Source organism: Bos indicus, chromosome 8, assembly GCF_029378745.1.
Source record: "Bos indicus isolate NIAB-ARS_2022 breed Sahiwal x Tharparkar chromosome 8, NIAB-ARS_B.indTharparkar_mat_pri_1.0, whole genome shotgun sequence".
Classification (NCBI taxonomy): domain Eukaryota; kingdom Metazoa; phylum Chordata; class Mammalia; order Artiodactyla; family Bovidae; genus Bos; species Bos indicus.
The window spans coordinates 90,917,504-90,941,341 of NC_091767.1; the positions used below are offsets into that span (position 1 = coordinate 90,917,504).

Below are 23,838 nucleotides of genomic sequence, written 5' to 3' on the forward strand. Positions count from 1 at the left end.
GCCACCTCATGCGAAGAGTTGACTCATTGGAAAAGACCCTGATGCTGGGAGGGATTGCGGGCAGCAGGAGGAGGGGACGGCAGAGGATGAGATGGCTGGATGGCATCACCAACTCAATGGATATGAGATTGAGTGAACTCTGGGAGTTGGTGATGGACAGGGAGGCCTGGTGTGCTGTGATTCGTGGGGTTGCAAAGAGTCGGACACAACTGAGCAACTGAACTGAACTGAAGGAGGTATAAAATCTGTACTCTGAAAACTATAAAATGCTGATAAAAGAAATTGAAGAGGACACAAACAGAAGGAAAGATCTACCATGTTCTTGGATTGGAAGAATCAATATTATCAAACTGACTATACTACCCAAGGCAATATACAGAATCATTGCAATCCCTATCAAATCATCAGTGGCATTTTTCACAGAACTAAGACAAAAATTTTTTAATTTATATAGAAGCACAAAAGACCCCCCAGGCAGCCAAAGCAAGCCTGGGAAAGAAAAACGGAGCTGGGGGAATCATAACCCTTGACTTCAGACTATACTACAAAGCTACAGTAATCAAAACAGTATGGTACTAGCATAAAAAAAGAAATATAGATTCAAATATATACGGAACAGGATAGAAAGCCCAGAGATAAACCCACAGACCTATGGTCAATTAACCTATGACAAAGGAGGCAAGAATGTACAATGGAGACAAGACAGTCTCTTCAGTAAATGGTGTTGCAAAAACCAGACAGCTACAGGGAGAAGAATGAAATTAGAACATTCTCTAATAGCGTAAACTCAAAATGGATCAAAGACCTAAATGTAAGGCTGGACACTATAAAGCTCTTAGAAGAAAACAGGCAGAGCACTCTGCTGCAACGAAGAGCCTGTGTGCCACAACTAAGACCTGAAACAGCCAAATGAATTAATTAAATACTAGGAAAGGAGAGCCCTGGGTGGGAAGTAATCAGTCAACCCCTACTCTTACCCCATGCCCATTGAAAAGGACAAGTGAATAAAAATCACAGGATATGAGAAAGGAAGGACTGAGCACTGACTAAGTGCTAAGAAGGCATTAGGCTAAGCATTTTACAGACATCATCTCATTATGCTTAAGTGACACCAGAGGTTCAAATCCTACTCCACCATTCACTAGTTCTGTAAGCTTTGATAAATGTACTCTGCTTTAAATGAGGGTAACTCATCATCTCACAGGGTGGCATGAGTATCATGTAACAATACATTTCAAAGCACATACTTGGTTATGTGCTCAGTCAATGGGAGTCATTATTCTCATTCCTTTGGGTTTGCTTTTATAATATCTGTCTCCCCCACAGAAAGCCCCATGAGTCCAAAACTCATGTCTGTTTTATGAGTTTTGTTATTTGTTTTTCAGTTTTGTCAATAACTGAAAACCCCCAGGGTCTGCATGTAGTAGGCACTCAAAGAATACTAGTTGAACAACTAAACAATCTCATTTCATCTACATCCTTGCCTATGGGTACACCTTTGGTTCTCCTTAAAAAAGGAATGAATTCTCATATATACTGGTCCATACTAAGTTTCTGTTTTTACATGAGGATGTCATGGCTAACCATAACTTAATTGCCTTCTAATTAAAAGATTCTGGACTGAGGGGGAAATGGAGAGTTACTAATCAACAGGTATGAAGTTTCAGGGTACTGAGTTCAGATCCCAGGGATTTAAGCTCTATTGGTACTATCTAGAAGTTAAACATTTTTTCCAGAAAAATACCAGAGGATCAGCACAGACAGATGCAGTAGCCACAATCTCAGTCCCTATGCAGGCTGACAGCAATGTGACCAGTGGTGTATATATTTTTAAAATGTTAGAAATGTTGGATCCATCCATTTCCTATGGTATTGATTACAAAAGTATTATACAGCTCAAAAAAATAGGGGAAAAAGCTCTAAAAATCTGCTGTACATTGGACCTATAGTCATCAATAACATAATGGTATTCTTAAATATTTGTTAAGAATGTAGATCTCATTTTAAGTGTTCTTAAACAGTGTCAGACTTTATTTTTCTGGGCTCCAAAATCACTGCAGATGGTGACTGCAGCCTTGAAATTAAAAGACGCTTACTCCTTGGAAGGAAAGTTATGACCAACCTAGATAGCATATTCAAAAGCAGAGACATTTGCCAACAAAGGTTCGTCTAGTCAAGGCTATGGTTTTTCCTGTGGTCATGTATGGATGTGAGAGTTGGACTGTGAAGAAAGCTCAGCACCAAAGAATTGATGCTTTTGAACTGTGGTGTTGGAGAAGACTCTTGAGAGTCCCTTGGACTGCAAGGAGATCCAACCAGTCCATTCTGAAGGAGATCAGCCCTGGGATTTCTTTGGAAGGAACGATGCTAAAGCTGAAACTCCAGTACTTTGGCCACCTCATGCGAAGAGTTGACTCATTGGACAAGACTCTGATGCTGGGAGGGATTGGGGGCAAGAGGAGAAGGGGCCGACAGAGGATGAGATGGCTGGATGGCATCACTGACTCGATGGACGTGAGTGTGGGTGAACTCCGGGAGTTGGTGATGGACAGGGAGGCCTGGCATGCTGTGATTCATGGGGTCGCAAAGAGTCGGACACAACTGAGCGACTGATCTGATTTGACCACAATAATTTTTTTATTTTATTTTATTTTATTATTTTTTAATGTTTTTTTTAATCTTTAAATTAATTTTATTTTTAAACTTTACATAATTGTATTAGTTTTGTCAAATATCAAAATGAATCCACCACAGGTATACATGTGTTCCCCATCCTGAACCCTCCTCCCTCCTCCCTCCCCATACCATCCCTCTGGGTTGTCCCAGTGCACCAGCCCCAAGCATCCAGTATCGTGCATCGAACCTGGACTGGCATCTCGTTTCATACATGATATTTTACATGTTTCAATGCCATTCTCCCAAATCTTCCCACCCTCTCCCTCTCCCACAGAGTCCATAAGACTGTTCTATACATCAGTGTCTCTTTTGCTGTCTCGTACACAGGGTTATTGTTACCATCTTTCTAAATTCCATATATGTGTGTTAGTATACTGTATTGGTGTTTTTCCTTCTGGCTTACTTCACTCTGTATAATAGGCTCCAGTTTCATCCACCTCATTAGAATTGATTCAAATGTATTCTTTTTAATGGCTGAGTAATACTCCATTGTGTATATGTACCATATCTTTCTTATCCATTCATCTGCTGATGGACATCTAAGTTGCTTCCATGTCCTGGCTATTATAAACAGTGCTGCGATGAACATTGGGGTACACGTGTCTCTTTCCCTTCTGGTTTCCTCAGCGTGTATGCCCAGCAGTGGGATTGCTGGATCATAAGGCAGTTCTATTTCCAGTTTTTTAAGGAATCTCCACACTGTTCTCCATAGTGGTTGTACTAGTTTGCATTCCCACCAACAGTGTAAGAGAGTTCCCTTTTCTCTACACCCTCTCCAGCATTTATTATTTGTAGACTTTTGGATCGCAGCCATTCTGACTGGTGTGAAATGGTACTTCATAGTGGTTTTGATTTGCATTTCTCTGATAATGAGTGATTTGAACCACAATAATTTTTAAAATCTTTCAGAAAAAATAGACAATTAAGAATCAAATGCATTGACAAAAGAAGACTAATTGCTTAATATTTTTATCCTGTCATTTCTTGAGAGAAGATATCCTTTACAAATAGCAAACTAAGAATAGTTTGACTCTTGAAAATTCATATTTGTAGAAATAAGATGCTTGTTAAGAAGGATCTTTTCTATCTTTTGTACATGGAAAAACTAGTTGATCATTCAGTCTTGGCTAATGCAATGATTTTATATTCTCATGTATTTTAGTGCATGTGGTATTGTTTGCTTATTCAGAAAACAATGTATATTCTACTTAAGTCTAACAGTTATTGAGTGCCTACTCAGTGTAGGCCTTTTTAATGTATTTTTAAATTTACATATGGTAAAAATTTACTTTTTGATATACATTTCCACGAGTATTGAGAAGTAAGTGGCTTTGATATACTAAATTATATAGTTCTCTTATTTCTCTCATGAGCATTTCACAGGTGAGGAAACTAAGGCATAGACAGGTTAAGCAATTGGTTCGAAGACATACAGTAGTAATTACTGGATTTGGGATTTGAACTTACATGTCTTAGTCACTAAAGTATAAGGACCTTGCTTATGATGAGACAGGTATCTAATAAAATCCCATTTTATTGAAAGATTTTTAAAAATATAACTGAAAGAAATATATTTCACTTTGTAGTATACATTCTCCTTCTGCCTATATGTTGCATACTCAAAAAAAGTTTCACATAAAAACACTCGTCCTTAGGACTGGGAGTTTGGGATTAGCAGGTGCAAACTAGTGTATATCAGATGGCTAAAAAGCAGGGTCCTACTGTATAGCAGGGAACTATATTCAATATCTTGTAATAAACCAAAATGGAGAAAATATGAAAAATAATATATATATATGTATAACTAAGTCACTTTTCTGTACAGAAGAAATTAATAACATTGTAAGTCAAGCATGCTTTAATAAAAATTTTTAAAAGACTTGTCCTTACTATATGTAAAACTCTCTAATATATTCATTTTTTTTTCTGTTCTTTTTCCCTACAAAATTCTGGCTGAACTCCAAACTGTGTACATTTGTTTCACAATCCACTAATGGTTTCATACCTTCAGTTTAGAAACCCAGCATGATAAAGGACATATTAAGATACAGTATCCCTAAATGAAGCTAATAATGATTAGGGATGTCATTTTTTAAGCATGTACTATGTGCCAAAATACTGTCATCAAATTTATGTATCATAGCCTCAATTCTCATTACAACCCTGAAAAGTAATGCAGTCTTTTCTCACAGAAGAAGCCAGGATGAGAAAAGGTTAAAAGATTTGTCCTACAGAGAGCAGACTGATCAAAGGTTCCTTCCACTAGTCTACTCTAAAAATACCAATGTAGTATCATTCAGTTCACTCGCTCAGTCCTGTTCAACTCTTTGTGACCCCATGAACCACAGCACGCCAGACCTCCCTGTCCATCACAACTCCCAGAGTTCACACAAACTCATGTCCATTGACTCGGTGATGCCATACAACCATCTCATCCTCTGTCGTCCCCTTCTCCTCCTGCCCTCAATCTTTCCCAGCATCGGGGTCTTTTCAAATGAGTCAGCTGGCCAAAGTATTGGAGTTTCAGCTTCAGCATCAGTCCTTCCAGTGAACACCCAGGACTGATCTCCTTTAGGATGGACTGGTTGGATCTCCTTGCAGTCCAAGGGACTCTCAACAGTGTTCTCCAACACCACAGTTCAAAAGCATCAATTCTTCAGCACTCAGCTTTCTTTATAGTCCAACTCTCACATCCATACATGACTACCGGAAAAACCATAGCCTTGACTAGATGGACCTTCGTTGACAAAGTAATGTCTCTGCTTTTTAATATGCTGTCTAGGTTGGTCATAACTTTTCTTCCAAGGAGTAAGCGTCTTCTAATTTCATGGCTGCAGTCACCATCTGCAGTGATTTTGGAGCCCCTAAAATAAAGTCAGTTACTGTTTCCATTATTTCCCCATCTATTTGCCATGAAGTGATGGGACTGGATGCCATGATCTTAGTTTTCTGAATGTTGAGCTTTAAGCCAACTTTTTCACTCTCCTCTTTCACTTTCATCAAGAGGCTCTTTAGTTCTTCTTCCCTTTCTGCCATAAGGGTGGTATCATCTGCATATCTGAGGTTATTGATATTTCTCCCACCAATCTTGATTCCAGCTTGTGTTTCTTCCAGCCCAGTGTTTTTCATGATGTACTCTGCATATAAGTTAAATAAGCAGGGTGACAACATACAGCCTTGACGTATTCCTTTTCTTATTTGGAACCAGTCTGTTGTTCCATGTCCAGTTCTAACTGTTGCTTCCTGACCTGCATACAGGTTTCTCAAGAGGCAGGTCAGGTGATCTGGTATTCCCATCTCTTGAAATATTTTCCACAGTTTGTTGTGATCCACACAGTCAAAGGCTTTGGCATAGTCAATAAAGCAGAAGTAGATGTTTTTTCTGGAACTCTCTTGCCTTTTCAATAATCCAGCAGATGTTGGCAATTTGATTTCTGGTTCCTCTGCCTTTTCTAAAAGCAGCTTGAACATCTAGAAGTTCATGATTCATGTATTGCTGAAGCCTGGCTTGGTGAATTTTGAATTACTTTACTAGCATGTGCTGATGTACTCAGTCATGGCTGACTCTTTGCGACCCCATGGACTGAAGCCTCCCAGGTTCCTCTGACCATGGAATTTTCCAGGCAAGAATACTGGAATGGGTTGCCTTTTCCTTCTCCATGTGAAGAATGTGAGATGAGTGCAATTGTGCAGTGGTTTGAGCATTCTTTGGTCAAACAGGAGATGGCAAGAGTGAACATCGACATTCTAGGAATCAGCGAACTAAAATGGACTGGACTGGGTGAATTTAAACAGATGACCATTATATCTACTACTATGGGCAGGAATCCCTTAGAAGAAATGGAGTGGCCATCATGGTCAACAAAAGAGTCCGAAATGCAGTACTTGGATGCAATCTCAAAAATGACAGAGTGATCTCTGTTCATTTCCAAGGCAAACCATTCAATATCACGGTAATCCAAGTCTATGCCCTGACCAGTAATGCTGAAGAAGCTAAAATTGAATGGTTCTGTGAAGACCTACAAGACCTTTTAGAACTAACATCCAAAAAAGATGTCCTTTTCATTATAGGGGACTGGAATGCAAAAGTAGGAAGTCAAGAAACACCTGGAGTAACAGGCAAATTTGGCCTTGGAGTACAGAATGAAGCAGGGCCAAGGCTAATAGAGTTTTGCCAAGAGAATGCACTGGTCATAGCAAACATCCTCTTCCAACAACACAAGAGATGACTCTATACATGGACATCACCAGATGGTCAACACTGAAATCAGACTGATTATATTCTTTGCAACCAAAGATGGAGAAGCTCTATACAGCCATCAAAAACAAGACCAGGAGCTGACTGTGGCTCAGATCATGAACTCCTTATTGCCAAATTCAGACTTAAATGGAAGAAAGTGGGGAAAACCACTAGACCATTCAGGTATGACCTAAATCAAACCCCTTATGATTATACAGTGGAAGTGAGAAATAGGTTTAAGGGACTAGATCTGATAGAGTGCCTGATGAACTATGGATGGATTTTTATGACATTGTGGTATCATTAAACAATGAAATCCATTTTTTATAAAATATGTGGATCTGTGTTTCCCTGGAAGAACACTTATGAAAAGGTCGTATCTAATTCACTGCTACCCAGTAGTTTTTAAAAACCTAATCTGAGAGAAACTATAGGAAAGAATGTAGAATACATAGTCTATGAATTCTTCTAGAACATGCTTACTATTGAGTCAGATATTGCTGTAAATACTACACAATCCTCATTTAATCTGCACAAAGACCTGAAGAGGTAGGTGCTGTAGTATTATCAGCCCCTTCACTTTTTTAATGAGGAAACAGAGGCACAGGAATTTGTCACATTCCTAGTAAGCAGCAGAGTGGGTTTCCAGGCTAGGCAGCCTTAACCTTTCATCGTGCTGTATCTCCCAAGTTTAACCTACACTGAATCATGATATCCACCTCCTCCCTTCTATCTCACAGTATTGTTTTTGTGCATTTAGCTTTAATGTAATGTCATCAGCATATGTTAAGAGTTGATATGAAATCCCATATAAGGAACAGCACAGTCATTCTCAGCATGGTCATTGTTTATCATGTTGCATGTGAGGACCCAGGATGAATTTCTGTCCAGGTCACTCTATCAGAAAGATTCTACTTACCTTTATTTAAGCATTGGTTGGTTTTTATCTTATAGTTACTGTGAAATGTGAAACTGACCAGTAATTCCTTATTGTGTTGACTAGAAGACAACTTATACTCAAGGATATAATTTCTATAATGTCTCCATATTTATTTCTTCTGTTCCAACAGTTCATTGATGCTTGCTTACTTTATTTGGTAAAAGTTGATATAACTTCTTTTTGAAACAAAATGAGAATATATAAACATGCCTCGTGGCAATTATGAGTTATTATTGACCTTCATCAGTTCAGTTCAGTCACTCAGTCATGTCCGACTCTTTGCAAACCCATGAACCGCAGCACGCCAGGCCTCCCTGTCCATCACCAACTCCCAGAGTCCACCCAAACCCATGTCCATTGTGTCAGTGATGCCATCCAACCATCATCCTCTATCGTCCCCTTCTCCTCCTGCCCTCAATCTTTCCCAGCATCAGGGTCTTTTCAAATGAGTAAGCTCTCCACATCAGATGTCCAAAGTATTGGAGTTTCAGCTTCAACATCAGTCCTTTCAATGAACACCCAGGACTGATCGGATCTCCTTGCAGTCCAAGGGAGTCTCAAGAGTCTTCTCCAACACCACCGTTCAAAAGCATCAATTCTTCAGTGCTCAGCTTTCTTTATAGTCCAACTCTCACATCCACACATGACTACTGGAAAAACCATAGCCCTGACTAGATGGACCTATTATGGCAAAGTAATGTCTCTGCTTTTTAATATGCTGTCTAGGTTAGTCATAACTTTCCTTCCAAGGAGCAAGTGTCTGTTAATTTCATGGCTGCAATCACCATCTACAGTGATTTTGGAGCCCAGAAAAATAAAGTCAGCCACCGTTTCCCCATCTATTTGCCATGAAGTGATGGGGCACCAAGGGGTGTCCTGGGACATGGGATTTTTCAGTGCTAACATGGAGATGTTTGTGTGTCTTGAACAAATTGGGGTGCTCAGTCACTCTACTTGAGGCAATGAATGCTTCCCTCCCCCAAAAGCTTTCTTATTCTGGTCTTGCCAGAAGTGATTGAGACCAATGCCAATTAGTCAGCCAACCAACAACTGTTTCTGAAAACTGTCTCTGTGTTCAGTCCCAAACTAAGTGTAGTGAAGGTGAGGAATTCTCAGATATGCTCTCTAATCTCAAGTCATTTGTGACCCAACTGGGGAGCACACATCAACACAGGAAACAGTGATCTGTAGGAGGGTGTCAGTTGATCCAAGCTGGGGTTCATATGTGGTTGGTAACCTAGTAGGGATGGGTGTTGACAGAAGGAGAGCAAGGGAAGGGGCTGCTGCATGGAGGAGGAGAGAGGGCAAGGGGGTGGAGAAGGCAGAGTGGTGTGTGTTCAGGATACTGGTTTTGACTTAGTCCCAGGGACATATGTTCAATTCCATAGAGAGAGAGGATAAAGGATACTCCAAGCAGAAGGAACACTGCATCAGAGCTTAGATGATCAGATCTGGCATGGTTGTGATGCAGAAGCAAAGTCTTAGAACCTCAAGGGATAGTACACATTAAAGATTTGCATGTTTTTCAGTCCTGGCAAAGCATGTTAGGCACCAAGGTCAATAGCTGCACAAAACAGCTGGGGTGGGAAACCCTCAAGTGGTACTGATGGAAGTGGAACAAGATCGTAAGCTGGAGGGGAAACACCTGAGAAAACTGACAGCGAGCCCTGTGAGACCTCACGGGGAACCCTTAGAAATAAAAGAGATGCTTTGCGAGGAACTGGAAGTCTTCCATAACAACAGGGGCAAGAGCCAAGGAGAAACAGAATGAGTAGGAGATGGAGGAGATGGTGAAGGTAAAGGTATGATCTATACTATGCATGTCTTGGGAACTGTTCTAAGTACATGACATAAATCAACTCTTTTCTCTGTGCTCAACCAACCAAAATGGTACACATATTATTTCCATTTTATATAAGAGGAAACAGAAGCCCAGAGAGATAACATGAATTGTATAAGGTCACACAACTTGGCTGAATCTAGGATTACTAGTGTAATTATGATGTATTTCTTCACACAAACTCTGCCAGCCTGAGGAAAATCAAGTGAGAAACATGTCAGCATAATACTAAGGGCTAAACCATGTGCTACAGACTTGAGTACTTAAAAAAATTGGAGGGAGGAGGGTTCAGGATGGGGAACACATGTATACCTGTGGCGGATTCATTTCGATATTTGGCAAAACTAATACAATATTTTAAAGTTTAAAAATAAAATAAAAATTTTATTTGACTGTGCTGGTCTTAGTTGCAGCATGTGGGATCTAGTTCCCTGACTAGGGATCAAACCCAGGCCCCCTGCATTGGGAGTGTGAAGTCTTAGCCACTGGAACACCAGGGAAGTCCCCAGACTTGAGTACTTTATTCAAATGTCTCCTGGAATCAATTTCTTCATCTGTATGAAGATGACACCCCCCTTATGGCAGAAAGTGAAGAAGAACTAAATAGCCTCTTGATGAAAGTGAAAGAGGAGAGTGAAAAAGTTGGCTTAGAGCTCAACATTCAGAAAACCAAGATGACTGGTCACTTAGCACTAGGATCCCTCAGTTCAAACTATGCCCTTTAGGGACTTCCCTAGTGGTCCAGAAGCTAAGTGTCCAAGCTTCCAATGCAGGAGGCCCAGGTTTGATCCCTGGTCAGGAAACTAGATCCCATATGCTGCAACCAAGACTGACACAGTCAAATAAATAAATAAAAATAAATCTTAAAATAAAAATATCCCCTCTACACTCCAAACCAGATACCAGTCCTCTCATTCCCACATCATGAGTCTGCCCCTACATCCCTGGACACACACACACACACAGTTTCACTCACTCACATGAGTCATACACCATTATCTGTCCCCTGCTCTCCTAGCTTGTATCCTGTCATATAAATTAGTGGTCCACAATTGCTTCAGACTTCACCAACCAAAGGAAAATATATCTGTCATCTCAGTCTCTCCTCTCAGCTTTGTGACCTTCCCAGTTACCCTTCTGTGACCTTAACTTTTCTCCCATCAGCAGAGGGCTGGGGTAGAAACACAGGACTGTAAACTCCGAGAAGCTGTATTTCATACCCTGCTGGCTGCTGCCTTCTGAATCTTCATGGAATGATCAGGACCTAATGCATCCTCATATATCGGGTTGTCATTCTCAGGAAGCGAGAGCTGAGGAGAATCCCTGGGATGGGAGCTCCTGACACCTTATCTCCCCACAGCCTTAATTGCTCTTTTCACACTGGTATCATCAACCCTGCCACCAGCACTTGGGCCCGGCACAGCCTCACCATCTGCTCATGTGACACCAACATTATGGCCACCCTCCAGACCTCCCTAGCTGGGGCTGGAGAAGGCAGCGCAGACGGCAAGGGTGCCAGCTGGCACAAGTGACACAAACCTAGACGGTGATGAATGTGGCCCAGGACAGGGAGGAGGAAGGGAGGACACCGACAGCTAATCGTGTGTCATCCATGCTGTGAGTTTGCCCGTGGAAGCAGAATCAATGTGCTTCTCCTGTTCCTGCACTTCTTTTTAATACATGGTCATGAGAGAAAGCTGGATTCCCTGGTGGCTCAGACGATACAGATCTGCCTACAATGTGGGAGACCCGGGTTCAATCCCTAGGTCAGGAAGATCCCCTGGAGAAGGAAATGGAAACCCACTCCAGTATTCTTGCCTGGAAAATCCCATGGATGGAGGAGCCTGGTGGGCTACAGTCCATGGGGTCACAAAGAGTCAGACATGACTGAGTGACTTCATTTTCACTTTCTTTTGCAAGAGAACGTTCAATAGAAAAGAAGCCTGTGCTCATGGTAAAGAATCTTCCTGCAATGCAGGAGATCTGGGTTTGATCTCTGGGTTGGGAAGATCCCCTGGAGGAGGGCATGGCAAACCACTCCAATATCGTTGCCTGGGGAAACCCATGGACAAAGGAACCTGGCAGGCTACAGTCCACAGGGTTGCACAGAGTCAGACATGACTGAAGTGACCTAAAATGCACACACATACACTATATATGTATAATGTATATGTATAATAATGTATATATATGTATGATTATATATACACACAAATATACATATAGGTCATTTGTATATAGACCATATATATATGTATATATATATACACACACACACAATTTTGCTATCATTTACTTCCCTTTACCTTTTTCTCTTTTAAATGGAAGTGGTAGCACAAATGCACCTAATAAAATATAACATTCCTCCTCAATAGAGGAAGCTAGATGCCATTTATTTATTTTTGTTTTATCCAAAAAGCCCCCATTGATCTGCCTATTCTCTAAGCACATTTCTCCTAAGGACTAATGAAGCTGAGAGAGAGAAAATGTTGTTTCCTGCCACATGGATAAGATAAACAGAAATCAGATCATGCCTGAGCAGAAAACAGAAACAGTGGCAGAGCCCCCAAACTGTTGGAATCCTAGCATTAGCTCCAAAACATTCAGGTCAGCTGGCCAGCTTCTTTCCCATCCAGTCAATCCAACCGAGCAATGCAACAAAAGAAAAACAGAAACATCATGGCCTTGACTTGATAAACTAGCTGCCAGCAAGAGCACCATTCAATGGGACAGCTTGGGAGCACCTATTTCTCATCCTTATAGGAAACATCTATATCCAAGTTTGTGTTAAAGAGGAAAGAAATAAAATGCATGAAACATTAGAGATGGTGGCAGGAGCACTGGTAATTTACACATGCCATGAACAACTTCAGGCACCAAGAAACACACACAAATCTAGAGATTACTGGATGGCCAGAAGTTGTGACAGAAGGTCCCCTGGGGAGGAAGGTAGCAAATGTCAGATAATGGAATATAATCCTTGTCGAGTCAGAAACAAGCTGTGTGCGAGAGTGATTGGAAAGTATGATTTGGAGCCTACAGACCTTTATAGCAGGATGGTTAGGAGTTTGTACTTTGAACTCAGTGCAGCCAGAGATAATTCAAGGCTCCTGAACCAAAGAGGAAAGGCACTGAGTTAGAGAAAATGGAAGACTGGGGAAGATTCTTAACCCAAATGACCCTTAAAGACAATAAGGAGGAGGAATCGCAGAGCTAACATTCCAGAAGCAGAGACTGCGCCTGGTGTGAAAGAGTGGGCAGAGTGCGAGGCTCTGTTCTGGTGTCGTAGCAAAAGAAACGGACATGAATGTGGATAAAGATGAGAAACAGTGCCTCTCTGCATGAGAGCTGAGCTACCCTGCCTCCCCCCATAACTTGATTTCCACTCCATGACAGGTGTTTTGCCCCTTGGAGATCAGAAAATGTGGGTTTCTTGTCCTGGGTCTAACACTAACTAGCTATGTGACCTTGGGTTAGTCACTCCAGGGCTGGAATAAAAACTGGAGACTAAACCCTCAAAGATTATACTTCTTCCTCCCTTCCCTTTATGTACTTCCACACATAAACAATTTTTAAGCCATAAAAGACACACTACCAAGTTCTAATTTCTCCCAAAATGATTACTTTGATACTTTTAAACAAACCAACATTTTAAAATACTTTTTCTCCATTTCAGTTTCCTTGCTTTGCTGATTGTCAGTGTAAGCACATGTTTGGTTTACTTATTGGATAATCCAGCAGTAATTAGTTCTCCTTGCTGGGCCTCTGTTTTCTCATCTATGAAATAAAGGTTTTATATGGGAAAACTTCAAGGTCTTTTCCAACTTAATTTTCCATAATTTTATAATCTCAAAGACCTCTTTTCTGTCAACCTTTATCACTATCTCATCTTGCCATTTTGGTGTTTCAATTGTGAATGAGGAAAATAATGGTGTTTCCATACTCCCCCAACTCCTCACACCTGTTAAAGGCCTCATCTAAACCTCAGTGAGTATCTGGGACATGTCTGAGCTAAACGAAAGGATAAAACTGTGTCCCTTTTTGTGTCCAAACCTTATGAAGTACAATATAGAATAAGATGTCATCATCAGCAAAGTCCTTTATTGACTGGTAGAAAACCTTTATTAAAGGTAGAAAGCCTTACCTTTATTTTTGGAATAAAGGTAATATCTTTTTGGAAAAGGATAAGAGTTATGACCGATATAGGATACCTGTACGATGTTCTTATCCATGCCATTAATTTAGGGTGTGGTTCTGAAAATTTCCCTTAACCTTTCTAGGCTTTAGCTTTCCTGATCATTCATTCATTTGCGCATTCGTTCATCATTTACCTGCCTCTAATACTTTGTAATAAGGTAAGTTTATCTCTAATATTTTCTGAAATTTTCCATGAGCAGATCTCATGCTACATCTGGCCAATTCATATGCCACTGTCCTTTGACTTTTCACCTCTGTCCTGAATGGCAGCATCGCCTTGGTTCCCACGCATCCTCTGGGAAGGGCGCGGGGTGGGGGACAGCAGAAGCTGGGTCTCTCTACAAGCGATGCTGTGGTCTGCCTCTCAGATGGGAGCCGTTCTTATTTGCTGGAAGGTTTATATAACAGATGTTACAAGGCAGACAAGTAAGCACACACTCCCTGAGCCCGGCGCACGTGGAGCCCGACACGCAGACACTGCCAGTACCAGTACAAGGAGAGCTGCCGGGTGATGGAGGGAGTATGCTCTGAGGGGCGGGCACAGCTCCGAAGCCCTGCTAATGTCTCTGTGTGGCCATGCTGTATTTTCAGCTTGTCATCATGGCTGGGACAGTGCTGCTTGCCTACTACTTCGAATGCACTGACACTTTTCAGGTGCATATCCAAGGATTCTTCTGTCAGGATGGAGACTTAATGAAGCCTTACCCGGGGACAGAGGAGGAAAGCTTCATCACCCCTCTGCTGCTCTACTGTGTGCTGGCGGCCACCCCAACTGCTATTGTAAGTACAGAAAGAGATCTCCCTCTTTCCTGTTGGGTCCTAAACAACATTTTCTGTCTGCCTTTTCTCCTCTTTCCTCTCTTCCTGGGCATACAGCAGCAGCCTTATTAGATGTGTCCTTTTCCGGTCCGGGGTGAGTAGAGCCCTGCATAAAATCTCATCTAAGTAGGCCTTGTCTTTTACAGGTGGCTTTTGCTTTTCAGTGCCTGAATTGAAATATATATAATTTTTAAAGTATGTCTGAATATGTAAGTCAATAGTCATGAGTGGCTGTCATGTTAAGTATAGCATTTGTGCTCTTGAAAAAAACAAAAGTATGGTGTGCGTTGTGTGTATTCAGAAGAGGTTGTAAATGTAAACGCTGGCCTTGATATAAAGACTCACGTCAGATTGGAACAGAATCCCCCACAGCCTGCATCTCCTGTTCTTCTGACTGAACTTCCAGAGAGGCCGGAGATGAGAAAAATCGCTTGACCTGATTTGCCGTGATTTATTCTGGGCAGCTCTGGCTCTGCTCACATTGCATGACATTCAATTAAGTTGCAACTTTACCTTCATTGATTGCACTCTTCTCTCTCATGAGGGGAAAAAAAAATTGGCCCAACAGTCCTCTAGGGAGACTGTTTCAAAAGCATAAAACTCACAGATCTGTATTGTCTAGTAAAGTGATTTAACACTTAGACATCTTAATTTTAACTTAAAAAATGACTTTGTATTTTAAAATAAACATTTCTTTGTACATGCTATGGGGTCAGATTAGTTGGGATGTTATCATTTGCAACAGTTATCATTTATCATTTGCCCCTTTTTTCTTCCAAAGCTTCCTCCCCCTCAACTCTCCCCTCCTCTCCTACCCTTTCTCCCTCATTCCCCACTCCCCTCTCTTTGGGACAGTAATAAAAATAACCACTGGCATGCAGAAGAGTGTACTGATTACTCAGATGTTCAGTTCAAGTATTGTTTTCCGTACAAATGTTTTCCTTGCTTTAAGATGAGACATGGAATCGAATTTAGAGGAGAATATGCACATAATGAGTACTTTAAGTTCATTTTTATCATTAATTCTAGGCTTGACAAGCTCCCCCTTAAATGATAAAGCTGCAGTAGGAATTAGGATCAGCTGTGATAAAACATGGTCTCTCATGGTGGTGAAAAACACAAGCTTTGCAGTCCAACCTACAGGACATCCTGTCTGTGTGACTCCAGGCAAGTCACTGTCCTGTTCCCTCCCACTCGGCCCCCCCAAAGCGGGGATAATGTGACTGCCTAGTTCACAGAGTTATCAAGACTTAAGATGCTTCGTACAAATACTTGGCATAGTGTCTAGCATGCACTAACTGGTTAGAAGTAGGGGAAACAAAGAAAAACTGGAAACTGATCTTCACCTTCTTCGGGATCACAGATGAACTTCCTCTCCCTGCAGAGGAGACTCCACTGAGACCCTAGTGACACCTCCTGTTTAGCAATTTCACTGAGACCCTGGTGACATCTCCTGTTTAGAGATTCCACTGAGACCCTAGTGACACCCCCTGTTTAGAGTGATAGGGGATGTGCCCCTCTTAACTTTCCTTTCTCACCAGCCCAAGGACTACGAGAAAGACCCACTTCCAGGCATCTCAAAAGATGATACAATTCGCTCCCCAGGTAAAGCCTAGAGACTACACTGGGTTCTATCTGGAACGGCTTAATGGTGGCTCTACCCAGAGGCACTGGGCTTAGCTGGAATCAGGTCCTGGTTTCTTCCTGTCCCATAAACATACCATTTTCTCATGTTCTCAGATGAGAGATCCATTGACTTACTAACATTTACCTATCTTCTTGCTAGTCCCAGGAAATATCATTGCCTGGGCTCTCCTGCAATTACTTTTTATAATTATAGAGACATTTTTCCTTTAAAAAAAAGAAAGAGAAAAACTAAGGAAAGCAAAGGAAGCAGATCAATAAAAATTATGAACGAATCAATGAATCAGAAAACAATAGGATTGATAAGTAAAATGTACAATCCCCGTGTTCTAACAGAAGAAAGACAGAAGTAAAAAAAAAAAAAGGAAAAAAATACATAAGCAAAAATATATAAATGTTTAAAAGTCTATTATAGTTTTGTTAAAATTGTAGATTCAGGTCTGTGCAAATACATGCTTACCTCTCAATAAAATTGATAACATTCTATGAAAATATAACTTTTTAACAATGCCTTTAATAGAAGTAGAAAACTGAATAGATAACAATAGAGAAAATTTTAAACTGTCTAAAATTTATCTCATATCATTGGAGACACATAACTATTATAAAATTCCTTCAAAATTTCAAGGCATAAAAAAAAAAAAAAATTTCAAGGCATAGAAAATCAGTAACTATAAAACTGTTCCAGAGCCTTAAAATAAGCGGAAAGCTTTTCAATGCACATTATAAAGCAAGAAAAATAGGGATTTCACACACTTAGAAAGTCTATATACACATCCACAAAAGCATTAGGAATGTTAATTGCAAGCAGATGGAAGAGGACTGATAAATTTGTCTACCTGAAAAATAAGCGTTTCTACCAAAATAAAAAGTACATAAAGACTGTAAAAATATTTGCAGAATACGAGACTCCCATGTAAATATTCTTACTACTTAAAAAGATGAGCTTCCCAAAATAAAGATGGGTAAGGACGAAAATAGACAATTAACAAAATAAATTGTATGTACATAAACATTTCTAACCTCATGAATTATCACAGGAAAGTAGTTTTTTATAGTCCAGAATTTTCCCCATGTAAAATTGGCAAGTGCTTTAAAGAAGTATAACCTGTGTTGTTAAAGGTACAGATACTTTCATACAATTTGAGTCAAAATGTAAACTGAGGGGCTTCCCTGGTAGCTCCGTGGTGGGGAATCCACCTGCCAATGTAGGAGACACTGGTTTCATCCCTGATCCAGGAAGATATCACACACCATGGAGCAGCTAGGCCCTTGCGCCACCATTATTGAGCCTGTGCTCTAGAGCCCAGGAGCCACAACTTCTGAGCCTATGTACCCTAGAGCCATGCTACACAAGAGAAGCCTCTGCAATGAGAAGTCCATGCACCTCAACAAAGAGTAGTTCCCCACAACTAGAGAAAGTCTGTGCAAAGCAATGAAGACCCAGTGCAGCCAAAAATAAATAAATAATATTTTTAAAGAAACTGGCCATTAAAAAAATGTAAACTGACATTTTCTTTTTGAAGGGCAGCTGGTCAAAGATGTACTAAGAGTTTTATAAACTTTGAACCCATCAATTCCATTCCTTGAATTTATGTTAAGAAGATAACCAGAGTAGGGATGTTCAGTCAGCTTTAAGAGTAGGATACTTGGTGGTAGCTAAATACACAGAACTAGAGGATTGTCCAAACTCATTATGAGGCCATAATATTTCTGAAACACCTCTAAGAGAAATGAAGCATGCTTATGATTTAATGAAAAGATTTTTATGAGTGCTAAAAAATTGTATCTAGTATCAGAGGTAAAAGCTTTTTCCCTTCTATAAGAGAATATTAGATTCTCTTAGTTTTCTAGCTCCGTTTCTCCAGAAAAAGAGGGTATGTATCAGCTATGTTGCTAGGCAGAATTAACCCCTGATTGGTGAATTGCCCCTGGACTCAGAGAACTGAGATTACCCAAGACGGTGCCATGCTATGATTTCCCAGTGCAAGTGACTCTGGAAACTTGGAAGCTATGTCTGTGGAACTGCTGCACCATTTATTGACTCTGATGGGACACAATAAGTCTTGTAAGCCAAGGTGGCTCCTGCATCCTCTGATGTGTCTATGGTCTCCTTGCACCTGAGCTGCACTGGATCACTGCAAGGAAACAGGATGAAGAAGAGCAAGTGAGGCTACCCAGTTGGCAAGCTATTAGTTCCTCCCAAGTGGACCAGTGCCAAATGAGACATGTGGTTGTCTGTGGCTCTGAATATTTAATAGACCCTAAGAAGACACTGTATGTGTGTTACAAGTATAGTCCCAAATTTATAATTATACATAAAAAAAACTGGCAAGAAACTAAAATGTACAGCTATTATCTCTGAGTGCTAATGGAACAGTTATTTTTTCTTCTGTTATACAATTAAATTCTACATCAATGCAGTATTTTCAAACTGAAAGATATTTTTAAAACATTGATTCTTCTGGCATAATTATGAAATGACCAATCTTTAGTAAGATTTAAACAGCAATTCTAATAAACAAAAACACATATGACCAAAAAACAAAAATAAAACAACTTTATGAGGAATTTCTCTTCTCTCTGGGTAAAGCTGATAGATTTCATTCTAAGATTTTCAGCTGAAATTCTTCTCAAACCATGAATTCTGATCATATTCCTTTTCCCCCAAATGATATGAACTAACATGTGGTCAAATGCTGTGATGGAAAGCCAAGGGAGTGTGGCCACTGGACAGTGAACTGAATTTTAAGGATCTAGAGTTCTACTCTCGTTTTCAAGTATGGAGCTCTGATTTGGACATTCCATTCCTTTTCTTCTTGGGGAGAAAAGTGTGACCAATAATGATGGTGGGCCTTCAAAGATATGTGCCGAGGAATATTCCGTAAATGAAGATGGCAAGGATAACTCCTTTTAATTTTCTTGTATTCTGCAGTCCTTGCCTAATTTATCCTCATAGCATCCCGGAGAAATAGAAAAGAGATATCTCAAAGAGCATAGAGAAAGTGTATGGTCCAGTTTCCTTCATTTTTGACTCTGAGTCTGTGAGTTCATTTAGGAAGACAGTCATTAGCTACGTTACTTGTGACTCAGCTATGTTAAATGATTTGCTGAGGGCTGCAGCTAGTTCCCTATGCGACTGGACAGTAACCCACCCATTTGGTTCTATTTTTATTCTCCTCTCAAATGAGGAGCATTGCTAGGACCCGGCATTGATTACAGCTGATGGGTTAATGGCAGAGAGTCCAGTGGCCTTGAAACCCTGCTGTGGTGCTTGATCTTCCCCCGAAACCTGAAAATAAGTGAGCAGCTGCAGGACAGAGAGTGGACCTCTCCTGATGCTCAGGGACACCTCCTGGGAGCAGGGAGCTGTATTCACTTCTGTCCCTCTTGGAGAGGTACAGCATATCCGAGAGCAGTCTGTATCAGGCCACCTGAACACAGATCCCAAGTGCCAAACTCAGCACACCCCTACCCCCAGAGTGTGCATCCTTCATCCTCATGCTGCAGAGTCACCCTGTCTCAGGTCTGCTCTATCAAGAGAAGGAGGGATGTCAGTTATGGCTTTCCATCCCAGTAATTGTATGACCTCTGATAAGGCCTGTTCCCTCTGTGGGTTGGATTTCTCATCTGTAAAAGGTAGGCTTGGGCTAAATGATCTCCAAGGTCTTTCTGGTTCTAATACTCCTTAAGAGCTGAACCTTATAATTGGAGGCTCCAAATGTCAGATTCCCAACTCCTTAGTCTCTCTTGACTTTCTTTCTGGAGTTTAATTTGTGCCTGGCCAAGGGTTACACATAATGGCACAGCCTGTGTGTGTTTGTGTGTGTGTGCAGGGTTTCTCAGAATGGTACAGTATGTGTTTACTCCTTTTTAAACCCATTTCCTATTTTCCCTGGAGTGAAAGAAGGCAGGGCTACTCTGGTGACTCAGTGGTAAAGAGTCCTCCTGCCAATGCAGGAGACATGGGTTCAAATCCTAGGTTGAGAAGATCTGCTGGAGAAGGAAATGACAGCCCACTCCACAGTATTCTTGCTTCGGAATGCTGGACAGAGGAACCTGGTGGGCTATAGTTCATGGGATCACAAAAGAGTCGGACGTGACTTAGAGACTAAACAACAAACGATAACAACAAAGAAAGAAGGCAGGACTCCTCAGGGGTGACATGTGACACAAATTAATGGCAGTTCTCTAAGAAGGCACCTCAACCTGGACTCATCCGTGGTGTTCTGTGTATTCTGTGGTTGATGTGCTAGAGGACAAGCTAACGCCCTGCACTGCCGTGTGTCTCTGAGGATGGGCGCTAATTGCAGGGATGCACAAGAAAAGGCACGAGGGAAAGGACTCTGCTGTGGGTTTGATCTGTCACTTCCTATTTGTCCTTCTGTGCTTCGCTGTCAGAAAGGATCAGCATCATGTGGAGGCAAGGCCACGTGGGAGCAACCATGCAGGGACTTAGGAAAGGTTAGAGCTTGGAGTATTTGTGTCCAGAACCATTTAGCCAAAAGTGTTGGCCCAGGCTTCCAGGAAATCTGCAGGGTGTGTTCTGACCAATGTGGAAACCCCGGCTCACAATTGCCTCAGGCCCCCTGAATAAACTCACAGACTCAAAGGCAGAGAGCCTTTTTGGATAAGAGGATTTAACTCGGTGGAGAATCTGATTTACCCGTATTGTATCTCAGCGCCAGCACCACAGGGCATGAGAAAATAGCTAGTAAACCTTTACTGGCCTCACAACAAAGTGACAGGAGTACTTAGAATTGAAACAGCAGAACGTTTGACGCCCAGCCCAGGAGAATCGACACAGCTCATGGTCTGCATGCAAGCGTGCACGTGAGCATACATGCACAAGACTGCGAGAATTTCCTAGGAAAGGAAGAGACAAGCATCATTTGATAGAAAGGCCCACTCTGGAGGAAACTGTGACTCTTCATTTGGGGGGTTTCTAGGCCAGAAGCTCTGGGAGTGAATACAAAAGCTCAAAGCACAGCGTGGATCAGAGAGTGGGCCCTGGGCAGGGGCACATCTGTTGCCTGGCTGATGAGGAGCGCAGCTGCAGCAGCAGAGGAGACAGGGTCGGCGCCTGAGTGCCTTGTCATCTGCCTCTTCCCGGCTCTGAACAGCCGCAGCTATTGAAACCCCTTTTAATACATCATCATTCACATCTTTTCCCTTTTGTACATCATCACATGATTTCTTTTTTTTTTTTTTTTTTAATAAGAAGCTGGTGCTGATTTTTCATTTTATTTTGGCCCAACAATGCAACATGTGGGATCCTAGTTCCCTGACCAGGGATCGAACCCATGTTCCCTGCAGTGGAAACGTGAAGTCTGAACCATTGAACCACCAGGGAAGTCCCTATATATATTTATCTCTACCATGAATACACTTTCTTTATTGCAAATGTACTTAATCATTACAATTTACATTTTTCCCCCCCTGGGAAAGAGTTATAAATATCCTTATTAACTGCTATGGATTTTTTCAAAACCTTGAAGAAGAATATCTATTTCCCTATTTACTATGCATGTGATGGATGAATGCTCCAAATTCCTTTATGGACTGTTTTTTACCCGACATCATCTGACAGCGAGATGTCCTTACACCTTTGAGATGTTCCTTACCACCTTTACAATGCTTCTTTTAATGACTGATGATTAGATGATTGTGTTAGGAGTTTTGATAATTTGTTTCTTGAAAAGACTCTCATTTGCCTAAAATTATGTGATGATGAGTTTACTTGGTGATCACAATGCATTTTACTTTTTACTGAGAGCAGTATTTTAGCTAAATCATTTTAAATTCCCATTTCTCTTATATCCACTGTTCAGAAATGGGAAAAAAAAAAGTTCAAGAGAACACCCTGCTTTGGCAAGGTAGTGTGCCACCTTGGTGCTACACTTCATAGCAAGTGTCGATTTCAGAGCCTTCTGAATGGGTAAGTGCTGCCCCTGGATTAAGACCAGTAAGTGAAAAGTGACAGGGAAAGGCACTCAGCCGTGTCCAACTCATTGCAACCCCATGGACTATACAGTCCATGGAAATCTCTAGGCCGGAATAGTGAAGTGGGTAGCCTTTCCTTTCTCCAGGGGAATCTTCCCAACCCAGGGATCTAACCCAGGTCTCCCACATTACAGGTGGATTCTTTACTAGCTGAGCCATACGGAAAGCAGTAATGACAACTCTCCAATCCACAAAACACTTATTATCTGAGTTGCTGGATAATTTCCAAAGCCGTCATCCAAATAGCCTTGATTCTATTGAAGCCTTCAGCTTTGAAAGGCATAGAAATGTCTACAGCTGAATTCCTTTATTTACACTCAAGTGTGATAAAGCAGACGTCAAGAGGTCTTGAACCAAGCACAGCTCAGCAAGCCAGAAGACTAGAATCCTCTCTGCAGATCTGAGGTGTCACTGGTACTCATCAGGAAAGATTAAACAGAACATGAAGATGCTGGGCAGCATGGTCAGTACGCTTAAAATCCCCTGGGTCACTTTTAAACAGGATCTATAGGAAAAACCCTGGGCCTCAGACAGTAAAGAATCTGCCTGCAACGCAGGAGACCCAGGTTCGATCCCTGGGCCTGGAAGATCCTCTGGAGAAGGGCATGGAAACCCACCCCAGTATTCTTGCCCGGACAATCTCATGGACAGAGGAAGCTGGTGATCTATCAGTCCATGGGGTCGCAAAGAGTCGGACACAACTGAGCGACTAACACGTGTGAACACACAACACACACAGCAAAAACCATGCCTGCCTTTCTCAGAAATGCTCGCGAGTAAAGAAGCCTCGCAAGGAGGATACTGGAAGCATCTACAACTCCCTGGGACTGAAAGCTCTGCAGCTACTTAGACACTGTTATTAAGAAGTGTGCAGAGAACCCTCTTCTCTTCCTCAGAGCATGCTATGTGCACACCCAGGGAGGGGCTGCCAGCCTCTGCTGTCCTTTAGAAACTCAGGTGACAGGTCTCAGGCAGTGTGATGACTCTGGAGGAGGCTGTGTCCACTTTGCTCCAAGGGAAGATTATTTCATGATGGCAAAGCCCTGTCGGGTTTGAAAAGTGAATGAAGGCTGGAGGGAGAATTACTATAGGAAACTATGCTGGCCCTGGAGAGCTTAACCAACAGAAGAGAGACTGAAGCCCAATTATGTGATATCAGTTCCCTTAATCAGCCCTATCTTGTCAGTTTTTATCATAAAAACAAAGATCTTGGAAGAACAACTTAAAGGTCTCCTACAGAGCTCCCCAACCTCCAGGATCTAATGTCAGATGATCTGAGGTGGAGCTGGTATAATAGTAATAGAAATGAGGCACATGATAGATGCAATGCATTTGAACCATCCTGAAACCGTTCCCCCTCCCCAGTCCATGGAAAAATTGTCTTCCATGAAACTGCTCCTTGGTGTTAAAAAAAAAAAAAAAAGGTTAGGGGCCACTGTAGTCTAACAGATGAGAGATTGACAGATAAGGAACCAGAGA

The 23,838-nt window shown here is 41.4% G+C and overlaps 1 protein-coding gene across 2 annotated transcripts in view; it reads left to right on the forward strand.

Annotated features, from left to right (window-relative positions):
• Nucleotides 1–23,838, forward strand: part of PLPPR1 (phospholipid phosphatase related 1) — a 307,644-nt gene that overhangs the window by 240,078 nt on the left and 43,728 nt on the right. For both annotated transcript variants that reach the window (XM_019966652.2, XM_019966650.2), the window contains exon 3: nucleotides 14,485–14,673. In XM_019966652.2, the coding sequence (XP_019822211.1) occupies nucleotides 14,485–14,673 (189 nt within the window). The remainder of the gene's footprint in view (nucleotides 1–14,484; nucleotides 14,674–23,838) is intronic.